The following is a 19347-nucleotide window of genomic DNA, read 5'->3' as shown; positions in this document are numbered from 1 at the left end:
ATTTTTGATAATATCCCTAAACATAAAAATAAACATGAAAAAGAGTTTTCTAAATGACATATAATTAGTAAAAAATAGCTATTTTAATTTGCCTTTTTGGCTTTAGTGCTGTTTTTTTCCAGTGCAGTGGGCGGGGCTAAACTATTACTTCATTTGCTTATAAACAATTTCTTTTGGCTTGTTTAAAGTCTATTCTGATTAAAAACAGCTCACAATTAGTGTTATATTCAACAAAGCATTTTAAAAAAAAATAAGAAAAGACATGATGTCGATTGTATTGGATGCAGGGTCTGAAAGGGTTAAGCAGGACAGTAACTCTGAAAACCACCTTGAAAATGATACAGAATCTATTTAACTTTTAACTTGACATGAACCCTGCTACATAACATTGACATAATCATGGCATACACATATCATAACAATATTGAGCTGGTAAAAGTTAAATACCGGTATATAAATATATGAATTTGTCTAATACTATTGTTCTACATGCTTAGTACAGTCTTGTATCACAAATAGAAAAAACAAAAGAGAAAAAAACAACCATAAACACACACACACACACACACATATATATATAGACAGAAAAATAAAGACACTCCAGTCAGCCATGTTTGTTTCACGTCGTTTTAGATTTATTGTTCTTTTCTTTGGTAAAAAAAAAAGCATCTCTGTTTCTGTAATCGCACTGACAAAACATTGAGAGTTAATAAAACATCCATTATTTCACCCTCCTTGTGTTTATTTTCTTTAAAGTCTCTTAATCCTGACCTCTTAGGTCCAGTCATGTCAATTATGCATCAAACGCAGGTTCAGACGGTGCACCCTCATCAGTACAGCAAACACATTTAAAAATTAAAAAATTACAAAATTGCCAGGGGAAAAATAAATATGACATACACGACCTGTTGGAACGAGATATGTTAGATGTGAAGATGTGATACTTAAATGCTCTCCTTGTTTGTTTCCAGGTTTCAAATATGAATAAATTGTCAACGAGATCATTGAAATGTTACGAAGGCTGCGTTTATTAGTTAGGAAGCCCAATTTGAACACACAGTTTTGCCATAAATTTTCTTCAGTGTACAACTTTCTTCTTACCCTAAATACAGTCCATCAGCAGATACATGCCTGGAGTTCTCGAACTGTTATACAAATGATTAAGAATAAAAACATTACTGTATTTTTAATTGTATGCAAATAGTATAAGTATAAAAAACAACATTTGCCAAATTGTCTAATTAGCTGTTCATACTTGCATTCAGCTGGCAAATTAACAAACAGAAGTTCATGTTCTTTTGGTTTTTGTAAGACCCATAAACTCTTTTAAAAGTGCATGCCTTTCCCTTAAACAAATTGACAAAAACACTACCCATTCACAATATTTATTTGGATAAAATGTACAAGCTGTCTGCCTAAATAATAACTGTAGCTAGTAGAAATGATGAAAATGATGAAATTAGAAACTACTGATACTAATACTAATGTTAGTTTTGTCTGAATTTACAATTAAATTAGCTCCAACATTTCTAAACAATTGCACTTTAGACACCAAAACAACATGGCTCATATACATATAATAGGAAAGCTGGGTTACTGTAATGTTTTTGCTAAACTATTGCTATAAGAGTAGTCTTGAGTCTTGTATCAAAGGCTGAACAGTATAATGACATTGTGTTATAGAGTGTATTATGGATTTATCACTGACCATCTGTACATTTGACTATGAATAGAGAACTACGAAAAAACAATTTACTTAATATACTTAATTATTTTTTTGTAAAAGACTGATAACATAGAATATTTGCTTTATCAAAATATAAATAGTTGGAATTGTGATGTCTTCATATCTGTCTAATAACAACATTACAGCAACAAACCTGGGAAATATCTGGTATTAAATAGTGGCCCACACACTGCAGATGTAGAACCTATTTATATATTTATATTGTTTTAGGTATTTAATTTGATCTGCTGAATGAAAATACAAATCTTTATACTGTATTTTTCACATTATAATGCATACCATCAGTAAACATCTATTTTATGTTCTATTTTAATATATCAAGTGCATTTTAAGAGACACTATAAGGAACTTATAATTTAGCAGGTCTTGCCGCTGGGTGGTGATAGGGGGTGAGGGGGTAGCTAACTAAGTTAAGTAAAGCTAAGCTAAGTAGAAAAAGTGTAATAAAAAAAGACTTTCTTTTAAACAAACAAGCCCTGGATGTTAATCTACACAGATTTCTCTCCTGAAAATTTTATTTGGGTGAGTAAATAATTTCAGCCTATTTACAGTAAACCTAGATTCCCAAATTTCTCCAGCACTAGTGCTTGAGCATTAGCATTAGAGGCTAACCACTAGGCTAACCATGAGTGTTACGGTAAGCCAGTACGATATTAGCTAGTGGTTCGTCCCACGTACCTTGCTTTAACACGGTAAACACACAGACAAGAGTCCAATATACTCACCTCTGAACGACGAAGGAGCTAGCACAGTTAGTGGCTAATACTAGTGCTGCTCCAGCAGTGCTAGCCGGTGATAGCAGCAGGCTACAGGCCGATAATACTCACCTCTGAACGGCTAAAGAGCTAGCGCTTAACTGGTTAGCGGGTAATGCTGATGCTGCTCCAGCAGTGTTAGCCAGGGTTAGCAGCAGGCTACAGGTTGATAATACCTCTGAACAGGGAAATAGCGTTTAGCGGCTAATGCCAATGCTACTTCAGCCCCGGTGCTGGAGAACTAAACTGAAACTCACACTGGATTAAAAGGCGCACTGAAGATTTTTGGAAAAATGGAAGGATTTTAAGTGCACCTTATATGCAAAAAATACGGTATATATAAACAGTAGCATTTACCCAAAAAATATTGAAAAAAGAACCCTAACTATTTTTAAACAATTATAACAATTAAGAATTTTATTACAATCACTGTACCACCACTGGACCATCATTCCAAATGGTATGTGAGCCAATAATAAATACCATATGTGTTCCTGGTTTGGGCTGACTGTGTTTGTCTGGCTGTTTTTTTCTACTTTTACACCTCATTCACTGCACTAATATATGCACTACTGGAGGGGATTAAGTATTTTTCTCTGTAAAAAAACTTTTAAAGTAGATTATCCTAATATATCTGGTATTAAAAAAACTTGAAAACTTAAAGTTGAACAGAAGAAAACTGACAATTTATTAAATATTACAGATCATTTATGTTTCTATTGCTGACATTAATGAACTCTTTTCAAGCACTGTTAAAAATCCACTAGATGGAAATGTGCAGTAGCTACAGGTAAACCATGAGAAGAGCAGAGAGATTAAATCACATAAAATAAAAATCATATGGCTAGATCCTCTAGTGCATTTGCACATTAGAATCAGTGCTTATTTTGTACCAAAAATAATCTGCGTACTCTAAACGCACTTTACAAATGTAAATTAGGCCTCACACTGTCCACTAGTTGCAAGTATCTTTTGTCCATTGAATGGTGTAGCTTAGCACAATCAAAGATGAACACCTTTGAGGTCTTATATTCAAACTGAAGCATATACAGTATACATAAAACATCTCCATCAACCATCAGTGTTGAACAATCAACAATCAATGCAACATATAATACCAGCTGAAGAATATTAGTGTAAAATGAATAACATTGTATTTCCCCAGTCATTATTAGGCTATGGCTTTTTAAGGCATTTTAAGGAAACAATAAACAAAAAAAACAACTTTTCAGTTATTCATTTCAGTACTTAATCCAAAGCAGCGTCCTACATTTCCCATGTAATAAGGCACTAGACTTTCCCACATCCACAGAGATCAAAGTGACCAAACCCGTGCAAGAAGGACTCAAGGATGAGGAGGGGAAAATGCATCGACACGTAACAAACAAAAAATAACAAGAACAAAGATGAACTACTATTATAAACAGCTGGAGACACTTCAGTTCAATTCTCTGAATTAAAATAAAAACAAAATGAAAAGCTAAAAAAAAGAAAGAAATGAACTGACCACAGGGAACTGTTGTTGCAGGGTGATGTGTGTGTGTGTGTCTGCATTGTAGTTTTTGCATTGTGTGTTGAATTTTTCGTGCTGTTATGAAGCCCTGGCCTGTCTGCACACGTTGGGTCTGCGCGTGGGTATGAAGCCGTGTTTGCAGGAGCATTTGAACGACCCCATCGTGTTCACACAGCGAGCGTTCTTACACAGGTTCACTCGCCTCTCCACACACTCGTCTACATCTGCACAGACAGGAAGAGGAAAATCATACACACATTACGATTAACAAACTTAATATTCTGATCTTATAAAAAGAAATCTTCTAAAAAGAATTTTAGCTTAGTAATCATATTTCTCTGTGCATGTATACTCTTAACTGAAGTAACCTGGGATTTCTGTGGTCCTCCACTAAGTCATAATAATGAGATACTAAATCATAATTATGAAATACTAAATGATCATTACGAGATACTAAATCATAATTATGATATACTAAGTCATAATTATGAAATACTAAATCATAATTATGTGATACTAACTTTGTATCTCATAATTTACTTAGTAGAGGACCCTTATTTTTTCCAAATGGCAGAAATGGGCTTCCATAGATTTCTCAGTCTGCAAATGCATGAAAATGCAGAAAAAAAAAATACATTACGCAAGGATATTACAAGAGATGTACTCTGTGTTTAGATCTCACTTTTTTTTTATTTATTTAGATTTTATGCATGTTGTGGTGTGTTTTATACTATGGTAATTGAACTGTAACCTCTGTGCCATATGTAGTGTATCACCAGGTTCTTGCTAGTAAAGAAAAAAAATCAACGGCTTGGGAATAACAGAGCTGAACTCTTTTATTCGAAAATTGTCTACATTTCTACGATTATCTAAAATCAGCACTGCTAGATGATAGGTTGAGTAATGAATATCTAATATGCTGTCACTGTTACAACAATGTTTTTTAATGACACAGAGGAAAAATCTTAAGTGAAATGATAGAATTTATATTGCATGTCATTTTGAACATCAGAGACCACGGGAATGTGCTTTTTTTAAACTCATTTCTATTACATTCTGTGGTAAGTAACTATGGTTGAACCCTGTACATTTTTTCTGTTCTGAACATCATTATACATTATTTACCACAGAATGTGAAAATTCACTATTCAGAATTCACTATTCAGAAATTAAGCTTAGACACAGACACACAAAATAAGGCATATAGGTTACAGTATGATGCACAATTGCAGTGATCAATTTCTTTTTTTACACAGTAAAAAAGGAAGCTGGAATTATTAAAAGAGGTTTTAATGTTATAGAAATGGTGTGTGTAAGAGTGTATACTGACCTATACAGCGTGTTCGTGAATGATCCATTCTGAAGCCGGAGTTACACTCACACATAGTACCCAGGTATGAGCGCACACAGCGCCCATTCGCACAACTACACTCATCAGAATCTTCCTCTGAACTGTCTCCCTCTGAGAGAGTGCAGAAGAGAAAGAAAATATATAAAATATAAACACAGTTCAATAAATTACATTCAGTTCAGTTCCTGTAGCTATTTTTTCTGCCATAAAAACATAAAAGCTCTCTGATTGGCTGTTGGATACATTACCTGGGTTGTAATTGGAGAAAGCTGCTAGGAAATCTAACTCTCCGTCTGATTCTGTCTCCAGGTGCATCTCACAGAGCCTGTTAAAGATCACTGTACAAAACACAGGACACTCAATGACATCTTTCCAAAAACATGCTTACACAGTAATAAAACACACAAAAAATGTAAATGTGAAACTGATCGCATTTAAAGCAGAAAGAGAGGCAGAATTTATGTGAATAAGATAATTCGGTGTAGGTATAGTTAATAAATGATAATGCTGTTCTATTCCTCAGTCAAAAATGTAGCATTAGTTAAGCTCCAATACACATTTTATACATTTTGTGGAATATCCAATAAAAATGACTTGATAAGACGTCTCTATACTCGCATGGGGTAGATGCATTATTTGAAAGATAAACAGAACACTCAAATTCAAAAATAATTAATGTAGGGTAAGCACATTTAAATGCTGACTGCATAATAAGATTTAAAATGTATTTTACTAATGTAAGTTTTCTAAATCACTTTGATAAATGGTGTCAATTGTTACATGTCGCTTAAATGGTAAGGTGGTAATTATACACAGATACTACATTTTCAATGACATAGAAAAAACTCCTCATTATACAGTGCGTTTTTCACTATACACTGTATTAAACCCATTCACTTTCATTCTATTCATTTTCATCTTTCTACACTGTAACTGAGCCATTTTACAGACGCTTAATTTGTTTAATGACTTTCGATATGATAACAAAAGATACCACAACAAAAACTTAACATCAGAAATGAATGGAACAATAGAAGATTAAACATGGAACTAAAAATGTAAAAATGATCAGTATAAAGCAAAGTAAATTGAAAAATAAGGCATTTAAAAGCTGGGAGACATTTAAAATTTTAAATCTGAAGTATCACGTGATTTGTGTGGTGTTGGGATGCCTTGACGAACTTACACAATGGAATGAGTGTATACTTGACTCATTCAGTAGGTCGGTTCAATCAATGATTTAAAACAATGTTTATAAACCCATGCATTGACATCATGCTCTGACAGCAGTGGGGAAACTCAGAGACGACACAGAGCTCACCTTAGACACTGGATTATACTTCAGAATGTGAGTTTGTGACTGAAAACTGAGACATAAATCAGTAAACGAGTCATAGAAAGTTTTTGAAAGAAACCTTGAAGTAGCGCTCACTATTGAGTGTTTTCTACAATGAATTGATCACTGAAACAGAGAGCGATGATGCTGCAATCTTTAAAATCTTTCTTTCTAAGGATTTATTTCCAGGCATATATAGGGTTTATGCTGATGTTCTGGGGTATTCTTAAGCTGAGAAGATGACAGTGCAGAGCCTTGTGCTCATTGGGTTAAAGTACCGGTACTAAATAACAGTAATGGTATTGTATCGTTTTTAATGACAGTATTGAGATATTTTTCTAGTATATTTACACTATGCAACACTATACACTTTATATTCACTGTAATTTATAGTTACAATAATAGAATACCTGCTGACAAAATTAACACTTAATAATATGGAGAATATTGTCAGCTAGTCTGTGTGGGTTACTCAGTACAAAACATTGCCCCCAACAGGGCTGGAGGAGTACTGCGGTTGGCTCACCTGAGTTTCTCTGCGGGCAGGTGCGGCACTCGGGACCCCAGCCACGGCCATAGTGGCAGCAGCACTCTGAGTAGGTGACTGTCAAGCCATTACGGGGTATGCTGCATATCAGATCCTCGTCCACTTCCTGAAAACACACGTCCTTGTGGGCCGCTGTACGATCTGAGAGAGAAAGAGAGAGAGAGAGACAAAGAGAGAGAGTGTAGAGAGGGAGTGAAATGGGGAAAAATAGAGAAAAACAAGAGCAAAGAAAGAAACAGACACAGAGAGGAAGGAAGGAAGTGATAAGGAAGAAAAGGGGAGGTACAGAGAAGGGGGTGTTGGGAAGAAGAGAAAGACACAATAAACACAAACGGGTCCTATCCTACCATGTACAACATGTCATGGAGAGGCAGGGACCTAGCTGTGTACCATATGTGGGACTCGCGCTGAAGCTGATTGGCCAATCAGGGATTTAAGCGAGACCTGATCAGCTGTTTCAGGACTATGCTTTTAGCTGAATGGCTGACTCTAGCTAGCTAGTGGGTTAATGCTTAGCTAGCCAGTGGCTAACCTAGCTATGTAGCTGATTAATCTGACTGGCCGACTGGCGGTGAGCGGAGCGTCTGATTGGCTGTGCTACCCACCATCATAGACGCACTGCTTGAGGGCCGCGCTGAAGGTGAGCGGCTGAGCGCAGATGCAGTGGAAGGAGCCGGGAGTGTTCACACACCTCCCGTTCCTGCAGTACGACGGGTCCAGACACTCATTCACATCTGAAACGGTCACCACAGACATTACTAGAGAGGAACAGAGAAGTACAGAGAGAACAAAGCAAAGAGAGCACGGAATGGGGATAAGAAAGAGAACAAGAGAACACGAGTGAAAGAAAAGAAGGGAGAAAAAGAACGAGAAAGTAGCATCAGAAGCACACAGTCTTTGGTGAGTTATGAATTCTATTACAACACTGAATTCCATACTTAAAAAAAGTACTTGAGTACTTAAAAGTATATGATTTTATATTTATTGAACATTCTTTACATACATAATTTCATTTCACCAGAAACAAATTTAAAATATATATATATTTTATAGAACTACATTACCCATCATACATCCCGTATCAGACCTATTACTCTGAGAACTACATTACCATTTAACCTATTAGATTTTCTATTCGTAGGAATGTAAACAACATTTCAAGTACTTCATATCATCTGTTTCTACCATTTCTACTGCTAGAACTACAATACAATAAAACTACCACAGCTTCTACTCGTAAATTTATAATACCATCATATAATACCATCATTTTATCTATTACAATTTATATTTATAGGACTACAATACATCATACACCTTTCATTTGCCAGAATAGTAAACCCAGAACTACATGTGCCATCAAACACCTATGTTCATTTATCAGATTTTTATCTGATTAAAAGAATCTTATTAATTAATCTCTTGATACATCCCAGCTGCTCAGAATGACCATTTTCGGTTCAACCCTGTTCTAAGCTCTCACCGACACTTTCACCTATTGTACAATGTACCAAACTAAATAACTTACATAATAGGACTACATTACCCACGATGCATCCCTCTCCTGCTTCAAGGGTGTAACCCCTGTTCTAAACACTCACCTAAACCCTGTCCTTAACACTCACCGGCCTGTTCCTCTGGTGTGACACAGCTGTTGCGGTCAGTGGCCAGGATCCAGGGAGGAGTGCAGATGCAGTAGTAGGAGTCCTGCGTGTCCACACAGTGTCCATTCTTACAGTTAGATGGGTCTTGGCATTCATTAATACCTAGAAGAACACACACACAGCAGTTCATACAAGGTATTTACACAGATAAATAAATCTATTATGATATATTGTGGTCTCTAATATATTCCACAACATACCACATACTACAATCATGGATGACTGGAAGGTCAGTGCATTTAAAACGAATTAAAATCTGTTTTAATGTGTATTAAGTTTTTTTTGTATCCCAAAAAATAGTTTTACATCTTAGGTTTAGACAGCGTTTTTGAGGTAGGTTTAGGTATTTCCATCAGCTTAATAATCTCCCCAAAATGGCTGCTGTTAAAGACACGCCATTGTATCAGCTGTAGGACTCCAGGAGAATAGGTGCTTCTAGAGAACCTGGTGGATTGGAAAGGCTACAGGCCCGATGGACAGTTCTTTCACTGACGTCAACAGTCACGTCCTGCTTCATGCTACATTCTGCTACACCACTGTGCCTGGGAAAAATATCCCCCAGTCAGAGGTGGAAAAAGTACTGAAAAATTTTACCTTTACTTTGCTAAAATTCTACTCAAGTAAAAGTACAAATCTAAAAATCTACTCGAGTAAAAGTAAAAAAGTACTCAATTTAAAATGTACTTTGAGTAAAAGTTACATACTTACTTTTAATTATTTGATGTAAAAAAGTACAAATCATAAATTAAATCTTTTTTATGAACTATTATTTCACATAATAATTTGGATCTTTCAGGCAGTATTTGTTCAGACCTCCCCATAAAACATTTTCAAGAACAAGTGGCATAGGTTTCTATGATCCATTTTTTTTCTTTACTATTAAAAAGTTATGGTCATATAGGTGACTATAAACTGTAATTTTATAGTTTTACATTTCATTATTATTTTTTTACTTGCCATTGCTATGCTTTAACTGCTATTTACATGTTTTTTTGTTACATTTAAGCAGATTGTTTAATTTTTCCAATAAAAATTTAAGGAATTATCATGAAAAACATGAAAGCATACAAAAAAACTGTTTGTCGCGCATGCGCAGTGCCATAAAGAAGCACATATTGATGGGTAGCATAACTCGACAGAACACCGGTTCCCCCGAGCACAGCTGATTCACACAGCGTCTCTCCCGCTAACCATTATAAACACTGCTGGGAAAATTTCAGCTGCGCTGCCATGGAGAACAAAACTCAAGTTTTTTTATTCAGACAATTAGTTTTTTTCGCCCAGCATTTAATTATTTACTCAGTAATGGGGAGTTTTCCAATGTAGTGAAGTAAATTACTTGTATCAAAATGTACTTGAGTAAAAGTAAAATTACCTATTTTAAAAACTACTTAAAAATGTACAAATTACTCATAAAATCTACTTAATTACAGTAATATGAGTAAATGTAATTCATTACTTTCCACCTCTGCCCCCAGTTGAGGAAGGTTACATGTTGCTGACTTCTTGGGGGACGCTGATTCCTCCTGAACACTTCTCATTGTAATGCTAAACTCTTTGTAAAGTATTGCCTACCCCTCATTGTTGTGTACTGAGTGTTTTCCTGTTTCAGTCAGCCTGTATATCAGTCTCTACTTCTCCCTGTTAGCTTGTCTCTTTTTGTTTGGGAGATTAATTTGTTGATTATTTGGGTTGTAGACTCTGTTTCTGTTATTCTTCATGTTTCCCACTCTGGTTTTCTCACGTCTTGATCATGTTTTGGTGCCTTTCTTTTCGTGTTCTCACTTCACACACGCACACACTCACACACAATGACTAATAGTGTTGCAACGCATGCCTGAGCGAGTGCATTCTCTCCCTTACACACTCTCTCTCTCACTCTCTTACACACACACACTCACAGCCACCCCAGCCAGATCCTAGAGCAGTTGCTCTCACCCCTCCCCCTACAGCACAAGCCTTGAATAGACTGCTGTTTCCTCTTTTCTACAGGCCTCGTTGGCGCAGTAGGCAGCGCGTCAGTCTCATAATCTGAAGGTCGTGAGTTCGAGCCTCACACGGGGCAGAAGTTTTTCCCACTTTTACTTACACACACATTCACACACCAGCAACATTAAAAAAGGGTGAAAACTGCAAAATATTATATTAAATAAAAGAGAATCTGAGAAACACTGTAGAGGTACTTCATCTTACTAATCTTGTAGGAAGACAATATGATAAGATTGTATCTAATCATTTTTCAAGTATTTAAAATATGTATGTACTTATACATATACAGCTCTGGAAAAAAAATAAAAGACCACTTTAGTTTCTAAATCAGTTTCTCTGATTTTGCTATTTACAGGTATATGTTTAAGTAAAATGGACATTGTTGTTTTATTCTATAAACTGCAGACAACATTTCTCCCACATTCCCACAAATAAAAAATATTGTCATTCAGAGCATTTATTTGCAGAAAATGAGAAATGGCTAAAGTAATAAAAAAAGATGCAGAGCTTTCAGACCTCAAATAATGCAAAGAAAACAAGTTTATATTCATAAAGTTTTAAGAGTTCAGCTGGTCCCCTTTTGAATGTAGCACATGTGTATGTGTGTGTGAGTACAAGCAGAAAAACTTCTGCCCCGTGTGAGGCTCGAACTCACGACCTTCAGATTATGAGACTGACGCGCTGCCTACTGCGCCAACGAGGCCTGTGGGAAAGAGGAAACAACACATGCACACACTCGTGCGCACACGCGCGCACACACACAGACACACACACACACACACACACACACACACTCTTTCATCTATAAATATCCCCTTTTCTCTGATAATACAACACATGCATTATCATTTTATTACATATAATAGTGGAATTCAATGGTGTACTTACACAAGAATAGGAGGAATTTAACTCAAATTAATAAAACATCTTTCTATTTTACTTTTCTTATAAAATAATTTCATAAGTTATATGATTATATGTACGTATATGTATTTATGTGTATGTATGTGCATGTGAGTATGTGTGTGTGCACGCTGTTTGCTATCTTCTCTACAGGCCTCGTTGGCGCAGTAGGCAGCGCGTCAGTCTCATAATCTGAAGGTCGTGCGTTCGAGCCTCACACGGGGCACAAGTTTTAAATACACACCCTATGCTCATTCAATGCGAGACCAGCTGAAACTATTAAGAAATGCTGGAAAAGAACAAAAACTACTAATCGCTGCATCATGTACTAAAATAAGATTATTATTGTTCAAATTTGCTCATATGCTCAATTAGCTTCTAATAGAGTTTTTAAAGAGGTTTAGCATCAAACATGCTGTGTTAAAAGCATTATTTACAAAGAATTATGGAAAATTGGTGCCTAACTTGGTACAATGACTTATTTTATGTATAAAAAATGAATACTATTAAAGAACGCTGGAAAAGAGCAAAAACTACAAAACACTGTAGTATGTATTAAAATAAGAATAATATGGTTCTCCACAAATTTGCTAATGTGCTTAATTATCATTTAACAGAGCTTTTAAAGAGCTTTAGCATCAAACATGCTGTGTTAAAAGCATGAAAAGAATTACAGAAAGAAACTGGTGCAATAATTTATTTTGTGTATAAAAAAAATGAATGCATTACATTTTTCAGATTAATCATGTGCGTTATTGCACTAACACAGTTGATCTCAGTGATCTTGCAAGATCTTGTCTTTTGTTTGTTTGCTGTTTACATGTGTGTGTCCGCGAGTGTGAGTTTGTGTGCAGTTTTCGTCATTTTCTACAAGCCTCGTTGGCGCAGTAGGCAGCGCGTCAGTCTCATAATCTGAAGGTCGTGAGTTCGAGCCTCACACGGGGCACAAGTTTTAAACACACCTCCTACACTACATTTAATGCAAGACCAGCTGTAACTATTAAAAAACGCTGGAAAAGAGCAAAAACTACAAAGCACTGTACTTTGTATTAGAACAAGAATAATTTGGTTCTCCACAAATTTGCTAATGTGCTGAATTAGCATTTAACAATTGCTAAATTAGCTAAATTTGTTTAGCATCAAACAAATTAATCATGTGCATTACAGCACTAACACACACACACACACACACACAGTTGATCTCAGTGATCTTGCAAGATCTTGTCTTTTGTTTGTTTGCTGTTTACAGTGTGTGTGTGTGTGTGTGTGTGTGTGTGTGTGTGTGTGTGTGTGTGTGTGTGTGTGTGTGTGTGTGTGTGTGTGTGTGTGTGTGTGTGTGTGTGTGTGTGTGTGTGTGTGTGTGTGTGTGTGTGTGTGTGTGTGTGTGGTTGTGGTTTGCATCTTTCCCACAGGCCTCGTTGGCGCAGTAGGCAGCGCGTCAGTCTCATAATCTGAAGGTCGTGAGTTCGAGCCTCACACGGGGCACAAGTTTTTCAATACACCATTATAGTCATTATACTGATATAGTAGAAAAGGTGAGTTCTGTATGTACATTATACCAGACAGAATGTGAAGCTCAGTAAAATATATCATTATATTTTAAATTGTGTAGAAAATTATTTATGTATGTGTGTGAGAGAGAGAGAGAGAGAGAGAGAGAGAGAGAGAGAGACAGAGACAGCACAACAACACAAGGATTAAAATGAACACATAAAGACGGTACACGCACACAAATACAAAAACACATGAAAACACGTACTTCTCCTACTTGTGACTGTAGGGTAGACACACTTCTTGTTGGTGGCGTCTGGAGTCCAGGGGGCGTTACAGGTGCAGTAGAAGGATCCTCTCGTGTTCACACAGTGACCGTTGGTACACAGAGACTCATCGTGACACTCATCAACGTCTGCAGAGAGAGAGAGAGACACTGCTGTTAAAAATGCTTTCACTAAACAGGGCTCTAAATATTGCCTAAAGATCAAAGATCCCTTTCAGTACTTTTTTATTCCAGAATTAAAAAAAGACCAAAATGAAAGACTGTAACTGGTATTACTGCCTCCTTGTGGCCAACACAGAAAATGTTATTTTCAGATTAAGCATTTGGACATTAGGGGGCAGTGTTCTTCTTAAACCCATACAAGAACACTGCAAAAGGTGTAAACAAAATTTTCTTAGCATGTTTTTTTTTTTTAATAATCTTAAAAAAAAGTCTCAAAATGAGTAAACTAAGAATCAAGCAACAATCACTTTTTTGGCTTAAATTTGAACATAAGGATCAGAATAACTCTTGTTATAACTGTGTTTGTGCTTATTTTGAGTTTAAAATAAGGGAACATTCTAATAAAGGCTGATTAATATAATTATTCCTAAAATAAGCAAAATAATACACTTCCAGTTTGTAGTAAGAAAAAAATCTTATCAGAGAAAACAACCTTTATTTTCTTGAAATGAGATAAATTCACTTTTTCTCACATGCTGTGTGTTTCAGAGTATTTTGTCTATGTACAGTAAAAATGCATGTAAAATTTAGAAGAGGTAATTTTGTGCCAAAAGTTTTACACAAAAATATGAAATCCGCAATTAAAATAACAGATTATATACATATAGAAACAAAAAATAAAGCAGAAACAAACAAGAGATTCCAGGAGCAAAAGACTTTAGCAGCAAAATCCACAGAAAGTAATAATAATGTTCAAACAACATCAAAAAAGTAACCATGAAAAAAAAATATATATATATTCGCAACATATACTTTTTCTTTTGATTCTTAAAATTTTGATGGCTGATATATTTTGTGTAACACTTTTACTGAGTAGAACAAGAGTGTTGATAAGAGTGTCTTTTAAAAACAACAAAAAACAAAAACATGTTGATCTTGAATAGTTTATCAGTGCCAGTCAAGACTGTGTCAAGACTGTGTATGAAAATACTGTGTGTGTGTGTGTGTGTGTGTGTGTGTGTGTGTGTTTGTTTGTTTGTTTACCTATACATTCGAGAAGGTTGCTATCATAGTAGAAGCCCTGCTGACAGTAACACTCGAATCCTGGCTGTGTGTTCATACAGCGTCCCCCTTTACAAATCTCATTGTTGAATAACACACACTCGTCTATGTCTACAGAGAGGAGGAGAGGCAGAGGGAGGAAAGAAAAGAGAGGGGGAAAGAAAGATGATGCAGGCAAACATGAAATATAAATGAAATATACATGTCAGACTAGTCTTGACTAGTTGAAGACATGTTTAAGCTTACTCTGGACCAATACTACATTTAAACATACAGGCAAACATTCATCTTTCTAACAAGAGTATTCATTTATTTAACATAGAACACAGTGTATATAGAACTGCACAGAACTGTTATGTGATTAGCATGCAGGGCTAACATATTAGCTTTTGGCTACAGCAGTGGATCACACTGTTGTTAGTTTCCAACAGTGTTGAAAGACCTTTACTGCCTTTAAAAGGAATTACTGCCTCCTTGTGGCCACAGAACACAGTAAATGTTATGTGCAGAGTAAGCGTGTGAACACTAGAGGGAGGTGTCCCCCCAAATCTCACGTTTTCCAGGTATACAGAAAAAATGAATTCATTACAATGTATAGAACTGCACAAAACTGTTTTGTGATTAGCAGGACTGGCTAACATATTAGCTATAGCAGTGGATCACAACACTACAACACTATTTCCAATAGTGTACTTTTAAAAAGGCATTTTTATTTTTTTTAGGGTAATAATGAAAACCATTAGCAGTTTGTAGAGGCACCTCTATCAGACCTTGGAGTTGAGTCATTGTAATACCAAATTCTGAATTTTGAAAATCATGACAGCAAAAATATTATAAATATTATTTAAAATTATTTGTATTGTTTCAGCATTTGTGTTGTTCGGTGCTCTCTTTCTATTCCTCTATGTCTGTCTCTCTCTCTCTCTCTCTCTCTCTCTCTCTCTCTCTCTCTCTCTCTCTCTCTCTCTCTTCTCTCTCTCAGTCTCTCCTGCAGCTGCAAGAAAAACAAATTTCAACAAAATGACTTAAAGTGTGTGGCACAAATAAAATACTGTATAAATAAAATATATACTTTTAAAAATACACTTTTTTTTATTTCCTCTGAAACTTTATGTAAATAGTGAAATTCAACACTGCAACATTATATTTTATGTTAAATGTGGGAGGGATAAAATTGATATTTAATGGAGGTGAGACCCATGCTCTATTCTACTAAAACTGGTGCAAATGTGGGCCTGTTTACTGAAAGCCAGCAGGGGTCTTATCAGCCTGAACAGAACAAGTTTCAGAACAGTATTTTTTTGGTGGAAAAGGAGCTAAAGTAAGAAACTAATCAGCTTACACATCAGATAGGAACCAGTTAGCTGAGGCAACTAAATGGGCAGTGAGTGGGATGATTGAACTGGTATGATTGTATGTGGGGGAGTCCCAACAAGAGGTGGGGAAATGGGAATGACTAATTTGAACAGGAAAAATTGGGGTTAACCATAAAGATAAATAAAATGCACAAACACCCAGGACAGGACAGAACAGATTTATGCTACAAATTAATGCTTTTAATCTATCTAAAATAAAAAAGGCTCTTGTCTGTGATGTTTGTGTGTGTGTGTGTGTGTGTGTGTGTGTACCTCTGTGTACTGGTAGGCCATACTCCGTCACCCCTTCTTGATGATAAAAGCCTCGACCAATTGGACACAGAGAGTGGTACTCCGCTACACACCACAAAACACACATTGTTATATATGCATCCATTTACACTTCATGTTCTTTAAGTGTATCAATACTAACTAATCTTTCTCTATCCATTCATCTATGGCAGTGTATATAAATATCTATCTGGTCATATTGAGCAGCTATCTTTCCTTCTCTCAGTGTGCAGTACCTGAGTGGTAGACGGGACAGGGGTAAATTTCACAGTGATCCCCCCAGCCCACTCCCACTGAGCAGCAGCACTCCTGCTTAGTGACATTAGTGGCTAAGACACTGTCACAGAACACAGTGTCATCCAGGTTCAGATAACACTCCTTCTTATAGTTCAAATCCATCTCCATCTCTGTAAAGAAAACAAACACACACAAGCATGCTTTATTTTACACCCCGACAAGAAAATGTGGTAAATACTGTACGTCCAGACAGTTTATCTGTTTAGATTATGTAGTAAACAAAAAATGGACAAAAATGGAGATACTTGTTTTTCATTGGACGGCGATGATATATAAGTATCTGCATGCAATAATGCACTCCATATAAATTGTATATAAATGCCTATTAAGAACTTTTACACAGTTACACCCACCCAGCCACTCTTCCCTCAACACACACACCCCACACACGAAACAGTTGCTATGCACAGAGCTGAACAAATCTTTCAGTTTTTCACACATCTACACACACACACACTTACCCTCACAGCTGTGCTTGTCTTCAGACAGTATGAAGCCATCGTTGCACACACACACATAACCCCCCTGCCTGTTCTCACACACTCCATGAGGCTGGCACAGACTCCTGTCCACCTCACACTCGTCTATGTCTGAGGGAGAGAGAGAAAGAGAGAGAGTGAGAGAGAGAGAAAGAGACATTCATACATTCAGAAAAAGCTCTTATGTGTGTGTGTGTGCATGTGAAATTGTGTGTGTGCCTAAGCACCTTGACATCTGCGTCCGCTAACCAGCATGTATCCTTTCTGGCACTCACAGAGGTAGGAGCCCATGGTGTTGATGCAGCGCCCCCTCTGGCAGTTTGATGCGCGCTCACACTCGTTTATATCTGAAGAACAGAAGGAGGACAGCTGGAGCAACTACAGAACACACGACTTACTTTACCTTGATTTTGTGGAACACAGAACAAATAACTGCTTTCAATTAACAGATCAAACAGTTCAGTTCAGATGAGCACATTTCTATAAAATGTAACTGAAATTCAACTGAGGCCAATTCAATTCATTCCAACTTATTCAGCTGTGTATCACATTCAGTGTTGTTATTCCATATATTCCATATATTATATTCCATTTTGCATCCATTTGCAAAAAAATACTTTTCATTAGGTTCCGCATTTTGTCTTGAGAATTTATTCTAGTTTGTTTTAGGACATCCAATCCTATTATACCTATTCACTTAATTCTATGCTTAATCGTCCCTTTTCATCGTATTTTATCTAGAAATGGACCAAATTTATTTTTCATAGTGTTTTCATAGGTTTTTATTGAATTTGCAGCTTGCTTCAACACAGAATCAATTGCATAGACTAAATGTATTTTTGTCTCACTTTCCTAATAACATAATATCTTAACAGATTTTTAGTTCATTTGCACTATTGCATCTATACACTATTAACACTAATACTGCTATTTACTATATTTATGTTCTGCAGAAACCGCAGAATTATAGTTTAAACAAATGACAATAAATAAGACTTATTTACCAACCTTTAATTTTGTCTTGCTTTTCAACTAACAATTACATAATAGCTTAAAGAATACATACATATGCATACCAACCAAGCACAATACAAGTATTTTACAAGTGCTACTCTAATCATAAATGTATTTAATAATTTAGTTTCCTCAGTTTTGTCATTTTTGTCACACATTTACCTTAGGTACCTCAGCATGTAGCTTATCTAACTTTTTACTTTTTAATTTGGCCTAACACTGAAAGCGCATTTCTTTGCATTTATATTTTCAGACAAATATTTTTGATTAGCAAAAATTCGGTGCATCCCCAATCTCATCAAATCCCACACAACTCTCACATTTCACTAAATTCCACAGAATTCCTTTTCATTTCTATAGAAGACATCATGTTCTATGCTATTCAAAACCATCCCAAACTATACCACATGATTTCACTAATTTTCAGATCATTTCAATTAGGATCAATGTTGTCTTTATTAAATCATTTTATCCCTCTTAAATCCATGCCGTTTTATTTATTTAAAGTTAATCCGTGTCAGTATGCAAGCTGAACTCACCCTCACAGTGGCTGCCCTCCTGGGTGGGCTGGTATCCTGGGTAACACTGGCACTGGAACGAGCCCTCTGTGTTTATGCAGTGGCCATTAGCACACAGGCGGTTGTCCTGGCACTCGTTAATATCTGAGGTAACACACACACACACACACACACACACAATAAGCTCACGCTGCCTGTAACTGAGTACCCGATGCATTAGTGTCACATTTAGAGTTTCACTGTGAAGAATGATGACAGTAACAGAATGGTTTCATTAACACAGTTTGGCTAGTTTGTGTGGAAACATGCTGTGATGTCATCAGCGTCTGCCTCTGACCTCTGCAGCCTTTGCTGTCGGCCTCAGGCAGGAAGCCCTCGTTACACAGACAGCGGTACGTCCCCGGCAAGTTCTCACAGCGGCCGTTTAAACACACTCCTCTCTTCTGACACTCGTTCACATCTGTGAGATCACCAAAAAAAGAAAAGATTAGGAGAAGCTTCAGAAATCTTTATGAATAAGTTCCTATAACTTAAGCAGTCTAATTATTCAATTTAAAAGGTTTATGAAAATGATTTATATGTTCATG

General features: G+C 36.2%; 1 protein-coding gene and 5 non-coding genes across 10 annotated transcripts in view; 4 read left to right on the top strand and 2 right to left on the bottom strand.

Moving 5' to 3' along the window:
• Positions 1-613: 613 nt before the first annotated feature.
• Positions 614-19347, bottom strand: part of ltbp3 (latent transforming growth factor beta binding protein 3) — a 75810-nt gene continuing 57076 nt past the window's right edge. Inside the window, exons 17-30 of one of the 5 annotated variants that reach the window (XM_007261023.4) lie at positions 19098-19220; positions 18782-18904; positions 17456-17575; positions 17211-17339; positions 16689-16859; positions 16435-16518; positions 14789-14917; positions 13574-13711; positions 8875-9015; positions 7855-8007; positions 7229-7390; positions 5615-5704; positions 5346-5477; positions 614-4239 (exon numbers count right to left, since the gene is read on the bottom strand). In XM_007261023.4, the coding sequence (XP_007261085.3) occupies positions 4094-4239; positions 5346-5477; positions 5615-5704; positions 7229-7390; positions 7855-8007; positions 8875-9015; positions 13574-13711; positions 14789-14917; positions 16435-16518; positions 16689-16859; positions 17211-17339; positions 17456-17575; positions 18782-18904; positions 19098-19220 (1841 nt within the window). In that variant the 3' untranslated portion in view covers positions 614-4093. Of the gene's footprint in view, positions 4240-5345; positions 5478-5614; positions 5705-7228; positions 7391-7854; positions 8008-8874; positions 9016-13564; positions 13712-14788; positions 14918-16434; positions 16519-16688; positions 16860-17210; positions 17340-17455; positions 17576-18781; positions 18905-19097; positions 19221-19347 lie in introns of all 5 variants that reach the window. The other 4 variants (XM_007261022.4, XM_007261024.4, XM_007261026.4 and 1 more) reach the window with 4 other exon arrangements.
• trnam-cau (transfer RNA methionine (anticodon CAU)) lies at positions 10906-10978 on the top strand. Its single transcript has one exon. It is a non-coding gene; the product is annotated as a tRNA-Met (tRNA).
• On the bottom strand, positions 11533-11605 carry trnam-cau (transfer RNA methionine (anticodon CAU)). Its single transcript has one exon. It is a non-coding gene; the product is annotated as a tRNA-Met (tRNA).
• Positions 11959-12031, top strand: trnam-cau (transfer RNA methionine (anticodon CAU)). The gene has a single exon. It is a non-coding gene; the product is annotated as a tRNA-Met (tRNA).
• Positions 12679-12751, top strand: trnam-cau (transfer RNA methionine (anticodon CAU)). Its single transcript has one exon. It is a non-coding gene; the product is annotated as a tRNA-Met (tRNA).
• trnam-cau (transfer RNA methionine (anticodon CAU)) lies at positions 13218-13290 on the top strand. The gene has a single exon. It is a non-coding gene; the product is annotated as a tRNA-Met (tRNA).

This window comes from Astyanax mexicanus, chromosome 1 (assembly GCF_023375975.1).
Source record: "Astyanax mexicanus isolate ESR-SI-001 chromosome 1, AstMex3_surface, whole genome shotgun sequence".
NCBI lineage: Eukaryota > Metazoa > Chordata > Actinopteri > Characiformes > Acestrorhamphidae > Astyanax > Astyanax mexicanus.
The sequence above is the reverse complement of the archived record's forward strand: the minus strand, read 5'-3'. Positions and strand labels throughout refer to the sequence as shown.